The sequence below is a fragment of the Elgaria multicarinata genome, chromosome 9 (genome assembly GCF_023053635.1).
Source record: "Elgaria multicarinata webbii isolate HBS135686 ecotype San Diego chromosome 9, rElgMul1.1.pri, whole genome shotgun sequence".
NCBI classification, from domain to species: Eukaryota; Metazoa; Chordata; class Lepidosauria; order Squamata; family Anguidae; genus Elgaria; species Elgaria multicarinata.
The window spans coordinates 82,385,895-82,411,034 of NC_086179.1; the positions used below are offsets into that span (position 1 = coordinate 82,385,895).

The following is a 25,140-nucleotide window of genomic DNA, read 5'->3' on the forward strand; positions in this document are numbered from 1 at the left end:
AAGCCATGAATAAACACATTATATGTTGTGTATTCTTGGCAAGATGGTAGTCTTGTAGATGGATTGTGAAACAAAAACCCACTCTGGACCTGATCACATATTTGCTGCATTTTTGTTTTACTTTATACAGTGTCAGTTTGTGTGGCCATGTCCTGGGTCAATTTGAAGACACATGTCTAGACCTGCCGATATCCAGGGGATCACCCTGGAATCATCCCTGTGCTTCCACATGACACACAGGGGATCCTGGGAACATGGAGGGATGATCCCTCCCTTTCCATGGAATATTGGCATACCCTTTAATCCCGGTTTTTCCCATGGTCTCAGACTCATTCCAAGACCCCAGGATGTGTGGCCAGCCATCCCGGTTTCATCCTGGCTCCTCATGAGTAACTGTGAGGAGCTGGTAATTGGGCATGGGGCATGGAACTCTTCAGGAGCTCCATGCCCATGGGGATGGGATGGGGGGAGCAGAATTTTTTTTTTTAAAAAAAACACCACTCACTTTTTCGTTTGAGTGCTCGAGCACTCATCTTCATTAAAAAAAAAACTAAATGGTGGGCGCGATGTTCTCTGTCCTCCTGGGACATCACGCACCACATGTAGACTGAGAGGGAGGATCTCACGAGTATACTACCATAAGATCCTCTCCCCTCCCTCCCGGAAAGTCGGGAGGTCTAGACATGTCCATAGAAACACACCTTTCCATTTCTAAACTTTAATATGAATGACACATACTATCAAAATATTGGACAACCGGTATCAGTAGACTGTGGAATAAAGGACACAACATTTGCCGTATAAATAAAACAAACAATACTTTGCATAGGGAAACATGGGTTTATGTGCAGGATCGGTATAAAGGCAAGAATCGCTTTGCTGCATTTTTTAAACCCAAAATAAAACCATAGAGGTTTTTTAGGATGCTAAAAGTAAGCTGTAGTTTATAGACCACATAACAGTCATCGGGTAGCAGATGAATGTTTTGAAAAGGGCTACGTTTATTAACTATCATTCAAACTCTAGAAGGCTTGAAGCTTCACTGTTATTTTAATAAGTCCTACATTGGGCTCTTAAGCAGCCATTAGGCAGAGTTCCCTATTCAAATAACAGGAACATGGTGACAAATGTAATGAAGAGAAGATTAATAAAATAGAAAATAAATTACAAAGTTTGTAAGTACAAACAAATAACTATTAGGGACACTTAAGAGTTATTCTTGGAAACATTGTTCTTCCTTGAAAAAGGGAATCCATTCAGAGGATAAAACATATTCAGCTTGAGAGAACTCAGACCAGGTAGCTTGGGCATCAGTATCATCCCTTCAAGTCAAAAGTATCTACTGAATGATAAAATGCATGGAAGTACAATGCGTGATAGAAATAAAATCATTAATCGCAGATACAACCATTTTTACAAATATAATAATGGAAAATCTGGGAACTGAAACTCTTTCCTTTTCCCCTATCACAAAGCTCTTGAATTCTGACTGTATTGTTTTTTGACTTTAGACTTTGTCCTGAAACTTTCTGACCCAAGACAAAGATGCAGAATCATCTATTTGTACACACAGTCGCAAAGTCTATAACTGGAAATGTTTTGGTTGTTTATAAGAATTTATGCCCCCAACACAAAAGAGGTTCATGGTGAAAATACTAATAGAACTATTAATATAATAACACTCAAACATGTTGTTAAAATACTAGTAGAGACCTTATTATAAACTTTTAACTACAAGACTGCAGAGTTTTCTTGCTCTAGACGTAAAAAAAAAAAGAAGAAAAGCAAATGACAAAAAACTGACCTTGGGAAGAGTTATTTGTCCCTGAACAGCAATTATAGTAGACACATAGCGTTTAGGCTCCGAAATTAGCTTGCTGGAGCCAGAACTCACTTTACACACAAATGTTTTCCTACTAGGGAAATAGCAATAAGAAAACCTGCAATGACTTGCATAAAGGCTGTGTCATTCAAATCATTTTACAAGCAAAACATTATAAAAATAAATATTTTCTAGAATTAAATGTGATATGTGGATAAGGCAGCCAAATAATTTCACAAAAGATTGCCTACTACCATACTGTAAGATATTATAGGATGAAAGACAGTGATCCCCACAAAGCTACCTAGGGTGCAAACCTATGCATGTTTAGACAAGAAGAGAGGCCTACAATTCCTAGCATGGCTGGCAAGGGGGATGCTGGGAGTTGTAGGACATTTTTCTGTCTAAACATGCCTAGGATTCCACCCCAAGTGGAGTTTTAATAGGGTGACCATATGGAAAGGAGGACCAGGCTCCTGCATCTTTAAGAGTTGTATAGAAAAGGGAATTTCAGCAGGTGTCATTTGCATGCATGCAGCACCTGGTGAAATTCCCTCTTCATCACAACAGCTAAAGCTGCAGGAGCTATACTAGAGTGACCAGATACAAAAGAGAGCAGGGCTCCTGCAGCTTTAAATGTTGTGATGAAGAGGGAATTTCTCCAGGTGCTGCATTCATGCAAATAACACCTGCTAAAATTCCCTTTTCTATGCAACTGTTAAAGATACAGGAGCCCTGTCCTCCTTTCCATATGGTTTGAACTCAGCTTTCGAACAACCAAATTCAACTCATGCAAATCTTTAGTGTTTCAGTTAAATACCACAAGGCAGGCTCTACATTCTACAAGCTTACTGGTTTACCAAAGCTACAGCTGGGCCAGATCTACACCAAGCAGGATATGACACTTTGAAAACGATTTGAAAACTGTATATGGAATGTGTCCTGGGCCCTAACAGTTGTCACTACCATTTTAAAGCAGTAGTGTAGATCCTGCCTCGATTTAACATGAAGTAGACATGTTTTATGTCATTAAATTTATTTTAAAGAAAAAAAAACATTAAATTTATTTCCAGAAATTTAACAAAATAACATTTAAAAGTCTCTGTACAGCTTTAAGTAAATTAAACCTTTTGTTAGATTTGATTTTTCCCCACAAACTGTGTTTGCAGGGTACCAACTTATAAAAAACTAAAATAAGTACATGTACACGCTCTGATTAATGTTATTTTTCACATTTGTAATGTAGGGGGTTTGTTTGTATTCTGAAAATGTGTTTGTACAACTGCTCTAACAGGAAGCATGAACTTCCTGCAATAGTGCTGTTTCAGTATTACATTTATCCACAAATGCACATTCTTCCAGGAATAAATAAAATAAGAAAGACATCCAATGAGGTGAAGTTGTCTGACAAAGCTAGACAATTTTTGTATCCATCGGCCAACCAGTTGCACCAAATAGCACCAATGGGAGAATGCTATGCACTAGCATAACTCTGATGGACATGGACACTATCGATAGATAAAATATGGGTCAGGATCCAGGAATAGCAGAGGCCCAGATTGATGTATATGTTACATTTATTTATGTTAAATTACCTTCAATTAGAATATTTATAAAACACCTTTCTTCTCTAATAGGGCCTCCCAGGCAATGTACAAAATAAAACATTAAAACTTACTCATGGCAATAAACCAGATAAAAAAATAGAGCTGAATTTACATTTGTATCCTACCCTTTCTCCAAGGCCGTAGCTAGACCTAAGGTTTATCCCAGGATTGTCCTGGGGTCAAACCTGTTCATCTAAGTGCCACACAGGGCATCCAGCGCTCAGGCAGGGACGAACCCGGGATGATCCTGGGATAAACCTTAGGTTTAGCTATGGCCCAAGTGCTTTAGAATGGCATTTTAACTTCAGCTTAAGAAGTAGGTTCAGCTAAAAGTGGTCTTCATAGGCAAAGTATCTAAAGTAGTCTCCCATATCTATTCCCAAGCACAGTGACTCTCCTAACCAAATGAAAATGTGTTGTAAGCAATGGGAGTCAAAATGATGCCCAAATTTAAGCAAATGAGGCACTCATAGCAATTTAACAGGAGACTGAAACAAATTTGCCTCTGATTGCGTGCTATTGCAAGATTGAGGATGAAGAAATAAAGATGGAGAACAGCACATGAGAAATATTTAAGCACTTCTGAAAATTGCTTCTGAATCATGAAGGCTACGAGTCATTTCTAAGAATTATGCTTGTCTCCTCTTCAGTATAATCTTCTGCTTTTATTAATCCTCCTGGCCAGCAGCATGAAGAGTTTTGTGTTCTCTAATTTAACAGACCTGACTAAATTGATCTGTGGCTGTTTCAGCTTTGAAGTATCACAGCTTTTGTCTACAGCACATCTTTAAAGACACCACAAGGAATTAACACAGTAAAAAGATATTAAGATGATACAAACATTATAGCAGTGTCCAGGGGGCATTGAAAAGTTGTTATACTCTTTTAACAAAATGCAAGGAGGGGCAAAAAAAGAAAGAATCAAATTAATTCCTGCTTCTGCTGCACTTTGGAGAATGATTAGAGAGGATAAAACTCAAGTTGCCTATATCCTGCTGTGATGATTGTAGGAGCAAAATGGAGAACGGGCTATGCCTGGTAGTACCCTACAATATGCAAGATACTTCAGTATGAGCTGGGAAATGTCAAAAGAAATATTCACAAACAGGTTCAAGTGCCCATGAATTCAGAACCGCTGAGGAATTTTAATATATTCAGCAGTATATAAATAGCACAAATAAATGAAAAATAAACAAACAATGATTAGATCACGCCTGCTGTGAACCACCAAGCTGAGCACAGCTCACCAGTCACATTCCAGACATTTGGCAACACATTCGATTTGCAATCCTAGGCAAGCATTGAAACCTGTTTGCGGAGTTCTCAGTGGGTTGGAAGGGATATAGCAAGTTGTTTTATATGAGGTCAGACTATTTGTTTACATAGGCCAATATGGTCTCCTCTGACTGTCAGTGGCTTTCTAAGTAGTGCCTTGGGCAGGTTTCTTTCCCTGCAGCTCCTGCCCCAGAACTAAAGATGGTAAGTTATCTGAACCTGGGCTACTTACCACTGAGGTATGGACCCTCCACATACCACCCATTCATTGCTGGGGAGATGGGTTTGGCTTGGTGGGCACAAATGTGCAGGCCTGGATTAGGTGAACAAAACAAAATTAAGATGTGTTTAAAGTATAATGGTAGGGCAAGGGTATTATTACGGCTAGTTGGCGTTGCTGATTTTATGGCTTTTCCTGTAGTTTATGGCGTCAGTAGGGTTGCCAACTTTTGGAAGTCAAAATTCAATAGCAAGTGAGTCGTGCCATTACTGAAGTAATTATGGGGAGGAGATATGGCATTGGCGGGTCAATATACCAGCTAAGGAGATATGGGAGGAGATAATTAGTGTCTGTTCCAACATCTGGTGTCCCCACACTTGTAACTGGATTGAAACTGATTGCCCTGTCAGCATGCCCTTAGGTTTGCTGCTGCTCTTAATTAATGTCATTGTCATAGATAACAGTCTACTGATGTTTAGGCTTTTGTTCCTTTCCCCTGTGCAAGGGTGGAGAACCTATCAAAATGGTCCATCCCTGGAGAATGATAGAACTCGATGGATTCCTGAGGCCTCCAGGGGATTTTTCCTGTGGATATGGTTGGAGCGCCTGTCAAAGCCTTGATCTCTCAGTGGGATACAGAGGTGACCAGAGCTGTTGATATGATCATGTTCTCTTCTCTTTGATTGAGCCCACTTGGCATCATGGTATAACATAGAGCTGGGGGATGTGAAGCGACACAGAAGACAGCTTGAACAGAGATGGAGGAAGACTCATGCAGAATCTGGCTGAACACAGGTTACAGGCCATTATTAAGCCCATTCCATAGTAGTGGTGGCAAATCATTTCTTTTCCATCATCACTGCATCCTCTCATTGTCAGTCACTCTCTGGGCCTGATTGATGCTGACCAATCAGGCTTGTTCTGGATGAATTAGGACACTTGAATTTTAAAAAAGAGGTTCTAGACTGAGGCCTTAGCTAGACCTACCTTTTATCATGCGACAGACGAGGGAAGATCTTGTGTTGTGTTTAACGCGAGATCCCTCCTCCGTTTACACATGATGCACGATGACCTCAGGAGGAGAGGTGACGCGCCCGCCATTTTTTTTAAAGCAGCAGGAGCGCACGAGCACTGAAAGGTAAGTGTTGTTTTTCAAAAAATAATAATTTCCCCACTCCCCCACTCTACCCCCGACGGGTGCAGCGCTCCTGGCTCCGCGCAAGGAATTGCATGGAGCCGGGTCAACCCGCGGCAACGGGCCACATGTTCCGCGGTCTCCAGCTCAGCCCGAGACCATGGAAAAACCAGGCCCAAAGTGGAGGGCTCTATCCCGGGACAAGGGAGGGATCATCCCTCCCTGATCCCGGGATCCCCTGTGCATCATGTGGATGCACAGGTACGATCCCGGGGTTCGCCCTGGGATAAAGCCCTGTCTTGCTAAGGCCTAAGTCATAGGAAACTTTAACTGTAATTAAGAAAGGAAGTTAAGGAGTGGGGGTGTCTGGGTTTTATCCACACCAGCAAACATGAATGGAGGAGAAAACTGTATCCAGCAACCTTAGTCCAACCCACCAGTGGTGGCTGTGCACCTGGAATTTCACACCCTCGGTATACTTACTTTTGCTGGTACTAGAATTTAGTGTTCTAATGTCTATATTCCATCAAATGTGTGTCAAACTTTAAAAAACTTGGCACTTATAACCTGTCTGTAGGCATAATAAAGATGTTTTTTTAATAAACTGTAACAATGCTGCCAGTTTCTACATATTTGTACCTTGTCAGGATTGGCTATCTAACTGCTATAATATGCCAGCTTAATCTTACTACTTCCAACCTATTATTAATTTCTTACTGTACTTCCCCGGCACTAATTGCACAGTCAGATAATTTCCTTTAATTAGGATTCCCTTTGTTGCTCCAAGTTCAAACATATTTTGGATCACACATTTTCTCTCTCCCCCCCACCCCTCTCCCTCTCTCTACATATAATTTTCCAGTGTGAAAAACAACCCTATAATTATGAGCTATCATTTTACATGCAGTAAAACTGTGAGCTAAAATTAAAAAGCAACAGATAACCTTTAAATGCGTTTAGTATTCATAATAAGAAAGCTAGACTTATTAGGTATTGATGTTGATAATATATAGGTGCACATGTCTAGTAATAATGAAAAAGGGTAAAATGTGCGCAGTCTGAACACAATCAACCAGAGTGCAATTAATGCAATTCTAAACCTTTTTGCCAAAAGACACAGAACTATCTTACAATGTATTACATAATCTATTATCTATGGCACATGGGGCTCTTTTGCAATCTTTCTTTCAGCCAGTATAATCAAATGGAGAGAGTGTCAGATATTTTTTAAAAACACGGGATTCCTATCTTAACTATTTGCAGTCACTACCTTCTTCTCTTTTAAGTTGTCCTCAAAACCTAATTCATTAGTAAAGGACGACAACTTGCCCTCTCAATCCCTGTCCTTCTTGGCTGGTTGCCCAAGGAGGAGATGCAATTAGACTACAGCATATTATTAACATATCTCTCAGGGAAGGGAGTTTTCCATCATGTTTAAAAGAAGCGGTGTTGCTGCTGCTTAAAAAAAAAAAAAACTTCCTGGACCCCCTGGACCTTAATAGTTACAGGCTATTAGCAAATCTTCCGTTTTGGGGCAAGATGATCAAGAAGGCAGTTGCCTTCCAACTCCAATGGATTTTCTAGACCCATTTCAAATTGGCTTCAGGACAGGATATAGAGTCGCCTTAGTGGATGGTCGCCTTAGTGGATGATCTATGCTTGAGTATTTGACAGGGGGAGTGTGTCCCTGCTGGTACTTTTAGACCTCTCAGCAGCTTTCAATACCATCGAACATGATATCCTTCCCGAGCACCTGAGGGAATTGGGAATCGGGGCACTGCACTCCAGTAGTTCTGGGCCTACTTCTCAGGTAGGTTCCAGATGGTGATGCTTGGGAATAGCTGCTCCTCAAAGAAGGAGCTTCTGTATGGCATACTTTGTGTATAGTGGCAATTTGCTAAGGCACAATAAAAAACTTCTGTTGGTATGGCATACCACAAGGTGCCATCCTATCCCCAATGCTGTTTAACGTCTACATGAAACTGCTGGGAGAGAACATCTGGAGGCATGGGGCGGGGTGCTATCAGTATGCCAATGACACCCAAATATATTTCTCTATGCCTTCAACAACAGTGTCAGCTAAGGATAGTGTGTCTTCTCTGAATGAATGCTTGGAGGCGGTAACAGGCTGGATGAGGAAAAAAACCTGCAGCTTAATCCAGACAAGACAGAGGTGCTTACTGTCAAAGGCCCCAACCTGGGTTTGGAGGTGTGTTAACCAGTTCTGGATGGGGTTACACTCCTCCTAAAAGACTGCGTTCACAGCTTGAGGGTGCTTCTGGATCTGTTGCTCCAAATGACAGGCGCGGATTGAGAGACTAGCTCTGGTGCCTATAAAAGTGATTAAAATCTTTAATAATTCTCGTCTGTGTCCAGAATGCTCGACGTTTCAGATAAAAAATAATCCTTCCTCAGGAGCTGACGCTGGAAACCTTATTCTTATATGTTAAATATTTTCTGGAGCCTTTTTCCTTTTTGAGAGTTCGCTCCGAAACGTTGAGCATTTTGATCCCATCCCCGATCTCCTTGCCCTGGCCCCTGCTCGCTCGCCCATCCCCAATCTCCTTGCCCTGGCCCCGTTCTTCTCCCCCCCCCGTCTGCCATGTCTAATGCCCCCCCGCCTGCTCGCCAGCCCACCCGCCATGCCCACCTGATCACCCGCCCGCCATGTCCGATGCCCCCTCCGCACGCCCCCCATCTGTGATCTCCCCACCCTGGCTCCTCTCTTCCCCCCCATCTCTCCTGCCAGGTCCGCTTTTTCCCCCCAGCCCCCATTTTTTAAAAACAGTATATTTCAGTTGGTGGAGGCCTCATTAGAGCTAAATTTCCAGCAATATTTTGTGCTGTTATCTCATGTTGCTATGTTAAGTTATGTGAAATTATGAAGACAAAAATGGATTGATCATGAATCTGTGATCAGATATCTCAATATTTTCATTTTTACCTAAAAACAGTCACAGCACATTCTTAATTTGATTGGGATACCCCTTACTCAGCACTGGTTTCCTTATGAATCACCTGAGGAAGCTACTATTAGCAACATAGTGCTAAAAATGCTTAAATATGTTCTGCTTTAATAAAAGTACTGAATTCTAATATCTATGGCTATGATCACATTATTACCTCTGAAAGGGTTGTGTCTTACTTCTCTTCTGTATTTGAAACCTGTGTGATTAGGAGTATCTCCTCTTCTCCCCCCACCGCCCCCAGATAAACAGGATGATATTCAGTGAAGTCATGGGGTCCCAGAGCTCATTTTCAGTGAAGTCAGGCAAGGGCATCTCCTGGCCAAAACAGGCAAGAAGTGGCAGATCCTTGACTGGATCTCCCAACCTTTATATTTTTATTTAAAATTAGTCATGCAGGGCACCAAATTTGACCGGTGTGGCAGCGCTGTGAGAGGGGGTTAACTCTTTGCACCCATGCAATTTCCCTGTCAAAATTGTCCCTGCCCCTTGCAGCTGCTATTAATCCTGTGACAGTATACAGTTATCTGTATTATATTTAGCAGCTCAGAGGAACACCCTTATCAGTGAAATGGGGAACAAAGGCTCAACAATTTTTATCCATTTATCATATTTTCTGCCTTTCCTCCAAGGAGGGCAGGGTGGCATATACAGTAGTTAATGCCAATTCATCCTCAAAACAACACAGTATAAAAGGAATAGGCTAAAAGATAGCGATTTGGGCAGGATCTACACTACTGCTTTAAAATGGTTTAAAACAGTAGTGACACCTGTTGGGGCCTAGGACATACTCTAAATACAGTTTTCAAAATGTTTTCAGTGTTATATCCTCTTGGTGTAGATCTGGCCTTGCTCAAGGAATACCAGGGAGCTTCATGTCTGATAATGGAACTTGATCCCAGATTTCCCTTTTCTAATACTAAATTTCAAAGACTAAATTAAAACAACAACCATGCACAGGCTGATTAGGTCACTTTCTGAACTAGAATTCTTTATGTGTAGTTGTGCAGCTATTAGGTTAGAGCTAATGTGCTCTTCGCCAATGTGCTTCATCAGAAGATTGCTCTGCTTCAGAACTGCACTCTCATCTTTGGCAGAAAGATCTGCCAGTTCCAAGCCAGAATCCATACCACTTAGGAATTTACATCTTAAAAGTAAGCCAATGAATTCTTACTTGAGGTTGTGCATTCCTATCTACCCTGCTTAATATGTTATTCGTGTGCTACTCTCACTGCTGTTTCTCATCTTTTCCAGACGCAGGGACTTTATTGCAATTTTATGTTACCTGCCCTTAGCGTCTCTGCGTTGAATTTCAAGGATTCAATAACATTAGCTGTCTCATCAAGGTTCTTTTAAAATGCTTGCTACTCGGTATCCAATAGCTATCGTACAAATGACTAAACTTGTACAGGAAGCTACAAAGATTTCAACAACTTTATGCTTAAAAACTACTATGTGATGCTTGTGGGGAGCTCCAGTGGTGCCCACAAAGCTCTCCCCTCCCTGTCCCTTTAAAAATGTTTTAAGAAAAGCCTTGGGAAATTTTAGGACAGTCTTTTTTTCTTTCCCTTTCCAACGTCTAGCCTTTGCTCTTTTTCTCCCCTATTTCACTCTCCCATCCAGCCTCTGCCCTTCTATTTCTCTCCTCCACCCCATATTTGCATTTCACATCACTGGGTCGGAACCCTGTCTGTATCTTTTAAAAAAAGTAGCTTAAACAAGATGGTGCCAGCAACTAGTATTTGTGGAGCTGCCAGATTATATGAACATCATTCCCAGCTAGGCAATGAGCCAAATATCTCCAAAACAAGGGAATGGTGGCCCTTGCAGGTTTGAACATAAACCTTCCATATTTGGAATCTCTATGATCTTCTAAGGCTTTGTTACTGCTTCTCTATGTACTATTGTCTTCATACAATGCTATCCAAAATGAGTACTTTCCAGGTGAAGTATAAAGAGTTGGTTATCACCTTTAAAGCCCTACATGGTTTGGGTCCAGGCTACCTGCGGGATCGCCTTCTCCCGTACAATCTGCCCCGCACACTCAGGTCCTCTGCGAAGAATTTACTCCAGTAAACAAAAACAAGGCTGACAACCATGACCCAGAGGACCTTTTCTTCTGCCACTCCCAGATTGTGGAATGGCCTGCCGGGAGAGATTCATTAACTTAACAGTCTTCCGGAATTTAAGAAAGCCACAAAGACTGATCTCTTCTGGCAGGCCTACCCAGTTGAATTTTAAGATGCCTTTTAATAATGTGCTGCTTTTAATAATGTATTAGATTTAATTGTTTTAATCAGTTATATGTGTTTTATGGTGTTTGCATTTGTGTTGTATCCTACTTCGATCCACCACCTCTACAGTACTACTCAATTGCTACAGATAAGGCATCCACTTTGGAAAACCTGAATCAGAGTACAGGAAGATTTTTGTAATGTATGGTATTATACTTAAAAATATATCAAATAATTAATGAATGGACAATAAATTAAAAGAGGCCATGCCATCTGAAGAAAAGCTCAAATGTTTCAGCCCCATTACCTGATGAACCTGTCAACTAGCATCCACTCACAGTTAACTAAAAAGTATATGAAGAATAGCCCACTCTTTATAATTCCATGTTTCACTTCATTTCTAATATACCTTTGTATCGGCATCAGCTCTAATACCATGTTGCCCTGATTAATCAGACCTTCATTTTTAAAGTCTCACACTCTGAGGCTTTCACACCCACAAATACTTTGAAATGTTTTAAAGAAAGCCTCATGATTCTCCAGAGTTCACTTCTATTTTCCTGCTGGTGATAAACTGTGGCGGACAAAAATGTTTAACCCCATTTGGAAACGCATGCTTTCCTACTTAGAAATGTTGCTATTGTCATTCATGTCACTATCACAGTAATTGAAATCTGTTATGATTGATGCTCTAGGCTTTACCAGGCTGCCTTAACAGTGTAAATAATTTCCTGGTCACTCTTCCAATCCTATCCTAATAGTTCCAATGATGATTTTCATGATTTGGTCTTCACTCCACTCTACATTTACCAAAGTACATTTCAACTCAATTCACATATTATCAATGGTGGGAGGTAGCTTGGAAATTAATGTTCTTACTTTCTTCTTTTTTTCTTTACAGTTTGTCTACAAGATTTTATTGACAATCAAATCAGCCCCTGCTTTGTTAGGCATTTCACTGTGAAATGCACCAGTACAAATATAAAGTAGTTTCCTGTGTCATTTGATATCAAAATAAAAGAGATTTATGAGTAATAATTTAATGTTATGCTACATATTACCTGGACCTTTTCCCAACAAAAGAAAAAAATGATTAGCAAATCATTCTAAGTAGCATATATACAGGTCAGATACATACCCAAAACAGAATGACTACAAGAAATAGATGCTAGATTTAGTGAACAATGAAAGGATAGTTTACAGAAGGTGTGAGACATCTGAAAAAAGAAGTATGATTTGACTTCTCCCTTTGGAGACCCTGTGACATAATAGACATGGATAGAGATGTGAAGATTTGACCAGCACTTCAGCTGCGTGTGTGTTTGCTATCTTTGTGTACAAAGTCTAAAAGGAAAGGAGAGAGGATAATGAAAAGAAGATCTGGTTGGTGGGATAGCAAAACAATATTAAATATTTTTAGTTCAGTTCTTGTATATGTAACATTATAACTGACATCACTACGGAGGTGGGAATAATGAAAGACTTACGCTAAACGTTTACGTCATATTGATAATCTTAGCCATTAAGCCACAGCCAAACAATAAATTTCAGCTATTGGACATAGATTCTTCTACTTGATGTCAGTATTATCCATTTTGTATACATGTACCCAAAACTAGTCTCTATCACAATGCTAAACCAGTAATTTCTGACTGATAAGCTAGACGTAGTTCATGACGTGTCTTTATATTTAACATTTCCATTTTGTGCCCATGGTTGGTTCCAAGGAAGGGCAGACAGGTTGTCTTGAACAGCGCATAACTTTATTGATAGAAGTTTATAACGTATTTGGCATGGCAAGTGGGCTGTTGGCTGTACGGCTTGCTGATAGCCTATCTGCTGTGGAGTTGTGTCTGGAGACAAAGCCTAGAGTAGGTCAACCATATAGTGCTTTTCCTCCCACCCATCACCACCAACCAGGTGGTGGTGGCTGTGGTCACTGCCCTTAGTTACACACCCATACAACCAGTTGTGACATGTGAGCAAGGTGTGAAAACATCAAGAGGCAGAAAAAGCTAAATCGGACAAAGCTTCCACAAGCAAGGCAAAACAACAACACAAAATCAGCACAAAATTTCCCCACCATGTCATCTAGTAATTGACAAGTAGATCACAGTAAGACATGTTGAAAAGAAAGACACAAAGCAGGGAGGGAGAGAGGGAAGGCTGTAAAGTTAATGACTAATTCCTGGACTGTCCCCCAATATATAACCCAGGAAGAGATTAGAGGAAATATGTTCCCTCTCAGGCTTATTTCCAGCCCTTCTGGGACAGCCAGCAAATAGATACGAAGTGTTCACCATAGCCACCCTAGCAAAGCACAGAGCCAGCTTCTGTTAAGAGTTCCTTATAACTGGCATCTCATTTCTTTTCAAATGTCAGATATTGGTTTATAATAGCCTTGTTTTTCCACACTATTTAAGCAAATTTTGCCAAGCTAACAATAAACTTCCAACAAATAAACATGCTGATCATTCATGTACAGGACCAAATAGAGCACCTTGAAGCCTGATCTTTTACTCTCCTCTCTAAACAAACACGCCATCCTCTAGGCAGTTTTAGGTGCTTTGGTGCTACATTCTTTCATGACATAAAAATGTTAAATCCATTGAAGAAAACTCATATTGCAGCTTTCAAAATGCATGCATGTGTTACAATATAAACAGCCATTATCACATCTTTTCATTTATCTCTCTCTGATATAAAACCAACAACCCTGATAGAGAACTCATTACCACTGCTGGTTTAAAAACACTAGACTTCATTTTTATTTGCAGAAAATGTATCTGTTCCACTGTCATTAATTCTATTACTCACTCACCCCACACCCAGTATTGGAATATAATCAGCACAAACAATATTTCTAGGTGAAATTTTGTTAGCATTTTAAGCCTCTCTCAGAGTGGAGTTAACATCAATCTCCCCCCAAATACTTATATAAACAGCAGATCCTGATGTTACTAAATCAAATGCTGCTCCATGAACATATTCTCAGACTCCCCCCACCCCCCACTTCCACCTGCTTTTTTCTTTCTAATATTTCAAAAACTAGTAGACCTTACTCTGGCTCTCAAAACTGCCAACGAAATTCCGTGTATTCGATACTCTGTCTATTAATATCCACATTCAGCAACCAATACTGGGCTCATCTCTTATTTACTTACTCTGAAAAAAGCCATTAGTACTAGGAAATATGCTCTTTACTGCAGCTACAACTTGAAACAGAATTTTTCAAAACCAGCGATTTCAGGATAGTCTCCATCCAACCAAAAAAAGGAAATCAGTTGGTCCAGCCACCATAGTTTTCAAATGACTCTAGTAGTACAATAGTAGTACTTTTTTGCTATTAACCACTCTACCTATAAGAATCGGTAGTTTAACATGCCATAAAAAGCAAAACGCAAGGACTCACATGGCACTGTTCGGAGGTAGAGATTGTCTCGGATGATCTGCTGGAGCTCGTGGTCCACTGAACCTTTCTGGAACCGTAAATTGAGGTAGTGACGAAGATCCTTATCAACAATGCCTCCTGGTAAAGATAACAAAGCATATACTGATTAACAGAAAAGAAGGAAACAGGGTCAACCATATTATTTCCTCTTCATTTAAATCTTAGGCTGTACCTAGAATTGTATCAATTAGTCACTTCCCAGTTCTTCACAAACCATTTTCCTTTTCATTTGTGGTATTATAAATGGCACATTTCCAACCAGAAAAAAAACTGGAACCCAAGTCCAAATTTGTGCACATATTAGTCAATTAGCAATTCTGCAGATTAGCTGCTTGATGAAACTAGAAGTAAAAATATTCATCATCATCATCATCGTCGTCATCATCATCATCATCATCATGTATACTCCACAATACAACAAAAAAGGCTCCCAGAGTGGCTAACAATTCAGCTTCCTCACCACATTACCATCTACTAAACGGCTGATTGATGCTATCATTGGTACCCTAGCAGCTGGATTTGAAGAACTGCTACATATCCAGGATTCACTACTGAGAAATGTTCAGTACTGGAATGGAATTGAACACATAATGGATCTGTGTGCAGGTTTCCTTTCCTGATATTGTGAAGATGGCTTCAGGGTGTTTGGGTTTGAACAGGAAGAGAAGAACATTTAATGGCTAAACATATGCTAAATCTAGAAGATCCCTCCCCAATTTGGGGTCCTCCATATGTTTGCTTCAAATACAAGTACATTTTATCAGCTTAGGCTGATATACCAACTGCACCCTTATCTGGACAGATAGCCTAGCTACAGTTATCCATGCTCTGATAACCTCTCGTTTGGATTACTGAAATGCGTTATACGTGGGGCTGCCTTTGAAAATGGTCTGGAAACTTCAGCTGGTACAAAACAGGGCAGCCGGTTTACTAACAGGGACTGGCCGAGGAGATCACATTACGCCAGTCCTTTTACAACTTCATTGGCTGCCAGTCCAGGTCTGGGCCCGATTCAAAGTGCTGGTATTTACATTTAAAGCCCTAAATGGTTTGGGGCCAGGTTTTTTGAAGGAATGCCTCCTCCCATATTTACCTGCCCGGACCTTAAGATTATCTACAGGGGCCCTTCTCCGTGAGCCCCTGCCAAAGGAAGCGAGGCAGGTGGCTACTAGGAGGAGGTGTGGCACCCCGGCTATGGAATGAGCTCCCCAGAGAGGTCTGCCTGGCGCCTACACTGTACTCTTTTCGTCGCCAGCTGAAGACCTTTTTATTTTCTTAGTATTTTAACACTTAATTTTAATTTTAATTTTACTGTTCTAACTCTGTATTTTATTCTTATATCAATTTTGCTGTGTGGTTTTATCCTGGTTGTGCTTTTTATACTGTATTTTGTATTTGTGTTTTTAACCTGTTGGTTGTTTTATTATGGTTTTAAGTTTTGTGAACTGCCCAGAGAGCTTTGGCTATTGGGCGGTATAAAAATGTAATAAATAAATAAATAAATAAATATAAAATAAATAAATAAATAAATATAAGTATTTGAGTATTTGTCATTTTTCTTGGGAGGGGAAATAAAACCTTTATACAAAAAAGAATAAAATATAATATTGATACTAAGTGTGAATTACTAATTGTAAATTACCAATAACTTGGGATCTAAGTTTTTGTTTATTATATTATGGATATATATATCCTCAAATATTTGTAGCTATATCTTAGAGGGGGATATCCATCCACTGCTATCCCTGACTGGATTTAAATGTAGGAAGCAATTTATATTATTCATCTCAAAACATTTTTAGAAGTACATTTGTTTATATTCTAATTTTTTTTTTTTTTTTGGTAAAGGGCAAAGCGAAACGGGAGGAAATATCCTTTCCCTCACTTCACTAACATCTCACCCATTTCACTTCCAAATCATAGCAAAGAATACACACTTAAAAGCAAAAAAAGTTACAGTCTTCTGATCACCATAGATATCTACCCTAAAATGAGAACATCCACATGAATTACCACAAGTATCCCAATCTACAAGTTTTCAAGTTATTCAGGCTGTTTTTTGCTATCACAAAATCTGTTCTTAACTTTCTGACTTCTTTTATGATTTATAATTTATTACGTGCTTCTACAGAAATTAGTTCTGGAGACACACTGCAGAAAAATGTTCTGCTAATGATAGCAATTATCTGTTTTTTTCGGATGGGCTGAAAAGAGTAGAAATCCTGCAGCTCTTCCTTCACCTCATCCCCACACAGAATACGCACAGTGATGCAGACGCTTTCTGACACTGACCACAGCTATACGTAATGTGGAATGAAAAACTCAAATCATTCACTTTTAGAAAAGACATGAGTATGCAAGTCACATGCAACATTGGCATGAAATTTAAAATTATGTTTTTCTAACTTGAGGAAGTAAAATGTCCATCTTCATATTTGAAACCCATCCAATTTCATTTGCGCTGGAAGTCCTTATACACAGTCTGCTTTTTATGTCAATTGCTTGTTTCAGTAAAAGGTGCTAGATATTTTTAGACATCCATATTTTAACACAGTTGTACTGCGCTCTCCGTTGCCTCAAGGTTGCAATCACAGTTGGCCAATCTCATCCATTTTAGCACATAAGGGTTAAAATGAAGGGGGGAACTTGTTAAGGATGTGATGGGTAGGAGAAAGTATAGTGGGATTAGTGGGAAATCTGTTAGTTTTACTCTACTCTACCCTGTGCCTGTTTGGTGCATTCTCTTCCCCTTCTTATTGTTTTATTATGATTTTATTAGAATGTAAGCCTATGCGGCAGGGTTTTGCTATTTTATTGTTTTACTCTGTACAGCACCATGTACATTGATGGTGCTATATAAATAAATAAATAAATAAATAAATAATAATAAGACATGTTTGTACCATTGTCTGACTCCACCCATAATCTGGGTTCTGTAAGCAACACAATTTAAAGAACATAGGAAATATGTAGGGGACTTCATTCTAACACAACAAAGGTGGAGAAAGGTAAACTGGATAAGAATAGACGTAGAAGAGAGGAAGCTTTCCTATACAGGTTCATCTTAGCACAAAGCTGGAATTTATTTCTGAAGAGGTATGGCGAAGGCACTGTAAATATTAGGGTGTTTTTAGAGTGTCATAAACAGCCATCTTTCCATGTAGTAACACATATCACGGTGACACACAATGCTGCAAAAATGGTAAAGCGGCTTGGACCTAATTGTTAATGATCAACAATTCCACACTATATAAAACTCTTGATTCTAAAAAAAAAAAAAGAGAGCTAGGGAAAATTATAGAACCAATTTTCCAGAGTGGTTACAAACATAATTTAAAAATTCCCCTTGCAGAACAAGCAGTACTTGCTAATTTGCTTTTGAGCATCCTTGGTCTTACTATTGCAGTGTCTTCAACAACAAGTTCAAGTCCAAGTGTTAGTAAAACCAGCTATCGCTTTTCAATTTGCTTTTTATGTATTCTAAATCAAGGTTTTTAATACAGAGTCTCTAGAGGGCTCTCATAGCAAAGGCAAAAAAAAAACCACCTTTCACAAGTCTCTTATATAGCACAATAGTTTAATCATTGATCCAATTTACCACCATCACAAATCAAAATAACCCCAAACCAAATGTAAATACTGTCCACTTATGGATGCAATCCTAGCTGCTCATAAGGTTTACAGATATAATATGGAGTCTACTTTCCTTTTTTACTCCTCATTCCCCACCCATAGTGGTGGGTCCCTCACCACTGAGTTTTCTACTGCGCATGTGCAGAACTGACCACTAGTCCATAGCTCTTAAAGAAATATACATTAGCTCAAAGTCTTTCCTTAATTGCAGCTTTATTTCATAATAGTAGATCCCACAGCCAGGTATGAAGGGTGTGAATTAAATACTTCCTATAATGTCCTCCTACAGGACATTTATCTCCTTCAAAGATAAAAATCTCTTCGAAGCATAACTACCAATGTCAATTGCACAATCATAACAATAGAAAACTGTAATTCTAGAGATTATACAATGAGATAAACTTGGTCAAAGTAAAAACTGCAACGTTTGCATGTTCCAGTCATGACTTTGATGAGAAAAGTAATTTTTATAATATTGAAAAAACATACCTAGTTCAGTTCATTTCTCCAAAGCTATTAACACAGCACAATTTGTTGAAAAATATAATAAGCATCAGACTCAAAAGGATATTAAACTGTCCATAACTCATTAAAAGATTCAAGCCTAGAGAGGATCAATTTCGTTTTTGAGAAAATGACACAGATGAACACAGGAAAGCTTATAATTTTCTCTAGCCAGAGTGTTATAAAAAAACAGACTATTTCCTAACCCACAGGTATTAAAGATGGATCTTTATTGCTGAGTTTTATTTCTCAGTTCAGGGCTGGTTATAAAACAAACATTCCTGCTTTTATTGCTATTGCTCACAAATGAAATATTTCTTTGCCTTAAAACATTTTTATTATATTTCCTTATACAATGTATTTGGAATGACACATGCACTTCTACTTACTCATCTTTTATCACAACTCACAACTTGGTATGGTATGTGCAGGTTTTTGTTTGTTTGTTTGTTTTTACTTTGGGAATATAATCAATTTCATCTCAACCACGAACAATTTGCCTTGGAGCTCAGTTATACTAAGATTAGAAGTGAAAAAAATCCATTTTTATTGAGATTCTAAAAATATTTCATGTAAACTCAACTTATAATTCCAACCTCATGACCTCTGTGCCTTAGAAAAGACAAGTTTCTTAAAAGACAGATTTGTATGACTATAATAAGCACATGACAAATGCAACTGCTTGTGCAAGGTTGACTGTGTGAAATGGTTATTAGCCTGAAATCTGTCAAGAAAAAACATTATCTAGGCTTCTGGATCGATCACAACTTGCGATCCACAAAGGAACACCCCTCAAGCCATTTATTTATTTATTTACAATATTTATATACCGCTCCCCATTGAAAATTTCAGAGTGGTGTACAAGATAAAATAAAATAAAAACAGAATAAAACACTTTAAGATAGATTTTAAAAGAAGCAAAATGTACAGTGAGCCGTGGCTGGTCATTAAGGAAAGACTTCCTAGAATAATGATGTTTTGAGGAGGCGCCAAAAGGAATACAAAGTTGGTGCCTGCCTGACCTCCAGAGACAGAGAATTCCATAGGAGGGGGGCTACCACGCTGAAGGTTCTTCCCTGGTGGACTCCAATTGGAGGATGGGTCGATGTGGAGTTACCAGGAGCATGCCCTCGGATGACCTCAGTGACTGGGCAGGTTGGTAGGGGAGAAGGCGCTCTCTCAGGTACCCTGGTCCCAAGTTGTTTAGGGCTTTGTACACAAGTACAAGAACCTTAAACCAGGGGGGGATCTACACTACTGCTTTAAAGCGCTTTAAAGCGCTTTATAACAGTTTTGACAACTGTTGGGGCCCAGGACACACTGCATATACAGGTTTCAAAACGTTTTCAAAGTGCTTTAAAGCGCACTTTGAGGGTTTAAGGCAGCTTTAAGGGCAGCCCCACATAGAGCGTATTGCAATAATTCAATCTTGAGGTTACCAATGCCTTTACCACCGTGGCCAAGCTATCCCTGTCCAGGACAGAACGTAGTTGGCAAACCAGCCAAAGCTGGTAAAAGGCACTCTGAGCTGCCGTGGCCACTTGAGCCTCCAGCGACAGAGATGGATCTAAAAGTACCCCCAAACTACGGACCTGATCACTCAGAGGGAGTGCAACCCCATCCAGAAAAGGCAATGAACCTATCTCCTGGACTCGGGAACCACTCACCCACAGGGCTTCCATCTTGCCAGCATTCAGTTTCAGTTTATTGGCCCCCATTCAGCCCATTTATTTTCATTTGCCACTGTGTACTTGGCAACACAACTGCTTTTGCAGTCCCAGAAAACAGCAAGAAACTGTTTGTGGGTATTTATGATGCCCTAGTAGACCAACATACATTGCAGGAATACTGCATTTAGCTGAGGAAGGGGTGTCACAAGTTGTTGATCAGATCTGTCTTTATCACCAAATAACCATTGCCTGCCTAAATTACTTTGGCAAATGGGACATTGTTTTGCATATATGCCATTTTATTTCACATATAATCCTATAACCAAGTATGAAAGATGTGATTTTTTGTGAATTGCCCAGACAGCATATAGAAATATAGTAAATAAATGAAATAAAAAATAAATGAAATGAAACTTTAAGCAATAAGCAAGATCTGTCCAGTTGTTGTTGTTGTTTTTATTTTTGTTGTTGTTAAGTCATCTGCTATATTTTCCTGCAATAATAGTTACATTAATCCATTACGAAAAAGTCCTATTATTTAAATTATGTATTATCATATTGAAAACTCTAAATAAATATCAATACAAATACCAAATCACTCCCTTTACAGAAAGCAGGCATGCTTGCAATTGCCCTCTTCAGTCCCTCTAGTTAGTTGCTAGCAGCATGCTCAGTGTGTAGCATTTCTAAAAGAGCTGGCTTTACTCAGAATATTTATTACTTTAGCCTAGCACCAGAAGCCAGGGTAGGCTGGTGTGGGGTTGGCTGTTTACTGGCACGATCTCATTGGTTGCAGGTTTGTGTTGGGATCAGAGACTTCTTTTAAACAGAACAATTTGCACAGATTAACGGAGGAATCACTATAAAACAGTAGATGAAACTATTTAACTACTTAAAAGTAATTTAAATACTTACTATTGTTTTTATGAAAATGTAGTTAAATAGTAACTACAATTGGGGTTGGGTTTTTTGGGTGTGTATGTGTAGTAGCTACCATTTCACAGGCAGCTGTGCTGGTTGGGGAATGCTAGGAACTGTAGGACTTCTTTTCTGTCTAAACATGTGTAGGATTGTACTCAGAGAGAACAATCCTTTGGTCCTATGGTCCCAGGGACCATAGGATGGCTCGGGAAACCCTTCCGACATTGGAGATAGCAACCTTGGAAGAGGAGGAAAGGGAGTGTTCCAGTGGGAAGGAAGGAGACTGGAGAGGCCAGGTTATGAGTTATCCTGAGCCTCCTCCAGCACCCTTCCCACCATTTCTGAAGAGCCATTGCTAGATGGAATGAAAAGCCTGTCTAGAAAAAATATAGGAGATTGGAGGACAGGGATGCACAGGGGATCCCAGGATCAGGGAGGGATCATCCCTCCCTTGCCCCGGGATACAGCCCTCCCCTTTGGGCCCAGTTTTGGGCTCCTTTGGGCCTGAGCACGGTAATGGACTGGATGAGGGCTAACAAACTGAGACTCAATCCAGACAAGACGGAGGTACTGTTAGCGGGTGGTTCATCTGTCCGGCGAGGTGATGTTTGCCCTGTCCTGGACGGGGTTGCACTCTCCCTAAAGGATCGGGTCCGTAGTTTGGGGGTGCTCTTGGATCCAGAACTGTCACTTGAGGCACAGGTGAACTCAGTGGCAAAGAGCACCTTTTATCAGCTTAGGTTGATATACCAACTACGCACTTATCTCAACAGAGATAGCCTAGCTACAGTTATCCATCATTGGCGTGCGCACAGGGGATGCAGAGGGTTCCATTGAACCCCCTAATGTGCCGCCGCCGCCATGTTTGCCCCGTCCTTGCTGAACCCCCTCTGAGGCCGCTGCGGGCCGAGCCAGGCGCCGTCACTCTGGAGACGGGTCAGAGGGAAATGTGCAGTGCCGCCCGTCAGAAGCCTCCAGCGGCTGCGCCCGCCCCACTCTGGTTCCTGCTCCTCCTCCGGCTCCGCGCCTCGTTGTGGCCGCAGCTGCGGTTCCTGCTGCTGGGCCTGGCGGGGGCGGGGCCTGGCTAGGTGTATGGCGGGTCCAGTAGTAAGTGCCGTTTGGGCTTCCCTGCAGAGCGGAGACCTTTGTGGGTGCGTTTCTCCGCTGCTTTCCCCAGTTACCTCCTTCCGCCTTTCTCTTTCCCTGCGAAGGGCCAGAGCAGGGAGAGTGGCCGGCGGGCGAGGGGCTGCCGCGCTTTCCGCAATTCACTCGTCAGGCAGGCACGTTCCTTCAGGGGCAAAGACAGATGTTCGGGGAGAAGGGCTGCTCTCCTATTTCCAATTCACAGAGACCACTGGAAGAGACCTGCTGCCAGCTCTCCTCACAGAGGAGAGCTGGCAGCAGCAACGAGGAGGAAGAGAAGAGCACCACGTGCGAAGGAGGTGAGGGGGAGAAGGCCGGCCAGCGGTGGGGCTTACAGTCAGGGGCCCACACTGTTCCTAGCTCTACAATATTTATTTTTCAAGCCATTCTTTTGGTAAATATGGTATGTGTGTCTCTTGTGTCACTTTAAAACAGAGCTGCAGCACAATCCTATGTATGTCTACTCAGAAGTAAGCCCCACTGAGATCAATAAAACTTACTCTGAGGTAAATGTGCACCGGATGCAGCCTGAAAATGAAGAGAGGATGAAGAAAGGACAGGAGAAAAAGAATTGTAGAAATAGAATAGCAAGGTAACTGTGGGATATTTAACCATATTTAAAGACAGTAAGTACATCCCACACTGGGATATTTAACCATAGTTAAAGACAATAAGTACAGCAAAATTAGTGCCCTTCTACTTCAGTCCCAATCAAATAATTACAACAGTGAACCAGCCAGGTCTTCCATAGGAAAACTCTGTACCAGGTGATAGTTATTTTTAAATTTTAATTAAAAATATATTATCCTTTCCTATAACAAAATGGTACTTACTCCTAAGTAAGTGTGTCCCACTGAAGAAGGAAATCCTATTTGATTCCTGTATTCCTGTTAGTGTGACATGATAAGTTAAAGGCACAATTTTATGCATGTTTAGACAGAAAAAAGTCCTTCAACTCCTAGAATCCCCTAGCCAGCATGGCTGGCTGGGGTATGCTGAGAATTGTAGGACTTCTTATACAGTATGTGGGTATGTGGTGTGGTTTGGCTTGAATTGCTTGTGTCTGGATTTCCTTTCTGGACTGGACTTGCTGGTTACATGACCCACAAGGCCAGGTTGTGGTATAGTCCTCTTCTTCTTTTGTGTTCAAAAGCTGTAAAGTATCCTGTGAGATCTGGAAGACTCACAACTTTATTATGGCATAATAAGCTGTTGTCCACTGGCCTCAAGTGCCAAAATGGCTTTACTGGCTTGGCACTGTGAGTTTAGGGGTGGGGTGGGGGGTCATGTCATTTGCTATTCCGCTTTGGGCAGCAAAATGTCTTGGACCAGCCCTGGCAAGAGCTGGCTATAATTTAGATACTGAACAACATGCATTGGGTTTCCTAGGTGTACAGGGCCCAGGTGTCTCAGGCAGGATCTACACTACTGTTTTCATAGAATCATAGAATAATAGAGTTGGAAGAGGTCTATAAGGCCATCAAGTCCTGCTCAATGCAGGAATCCACCTTAAAGCATCTCTGACAGGTGGTTGTCCAGCTGCTTCTTGAATGCCTCTAGTGTGGGAGAGCCCACAACCTTCCTAGGTAACTGGTTCTACTGTCATACTGCTCTAACAGTCAGGAGGTTTTTCCTGATGTCCAGCTGGAATCTGACTTCCTGTAACTTGAGCCCATTATTCCGTGTCCTGCACTCTGGGATGATCGAGAAGAGATCCTGGCCCTCCTGTGTGTGTCAATCTTTCAAGTATTTGAAGAGTGCTATCATGTCTCCCCTCAGGCTTCTCCTCAAGGCTAAACATTACCTCTGTTTCCTTTCCCCTCCGGGACACTCATACCTCTCCTGTCTGCACCCTCTCTCCCTCTTCTAGCCCCACACATAGGGGCATTTCTCTCTCTTCTTTCCCCAGGGCTCCCCCTACGCCAATCCTCTTCTTTTGCCCTTATTTTATTTAGAGTATTTTTATTTAGAGTATTTTTATCCCGTACCTCAGCCTAAAAGTCTCCCGGAGCGGCTTACAATTGATCAGTAAAGAAGAGTGATGTGCCCTTGTGACGGTTTCCCATCCTCTCTTTTCTCCTTCATCTCCTGTCTTCTGCCAATAGCCCCTTCGCGGCCTTCCAGAAATGCCCCTAGTTCCAGATCTTCTACACTCCCCCAAGTTTTCCAAATCTTTCCAGCCAGCCCTCTCTTATGCTAGGCTCGCAGCCACCCCTCGTCCTCACTATATTTACCCCAGAAGTCTCTCTCCTGGACCTCATTCCAAATTCTTTGCTCAGCAGCACACAGGGCAATCTTTTAAAATCATTATTAGGGCATTTGATGTATGGTGTATTCTATGTATGGTGCTGGAACTTAAGATGACACTCATTGTTGTTAATGTGATAGAATCTGTTTTAAATGTGAATCTGTTTTAGTAAGTTTGGATTAGGTCATTATCTGATTAAATTTAAAGATGGTGAAAATTGACTATATCTTTATATATGCCTGGTTATCACTACAGCAAAAAACAGTATTCAGAGTCTCCATTTTAAAATGTGTATTTTTAAAGTACAGATT

General features: G+C 40.7%; 1 protein-coding gene across 1 annotated transcript in view; it reads right to left on the reverse strand.

Moving 5' to 3' along the window:
* Positions 1 to 25,140, reverse strand: part of MAGI2 (membrane associated guanylate kinase, WW and PDZ domain containing 2) — a 748,620-nt gene that overhangs the window by 556,020 nt on the left and 167,460 nt on the right. Inside the window, exon 2 of the mRNA XM_063134211.1 lies at positions 14,672 to 14,788. Within this exon, the coding sequence (XP_062990281.1) occupies positions 14,672 to 14,788 (117 nt within the window). The remainder of the gene's footprint in view (positions 1 to 14,671; positions 14,789 to 25,140) is intronic.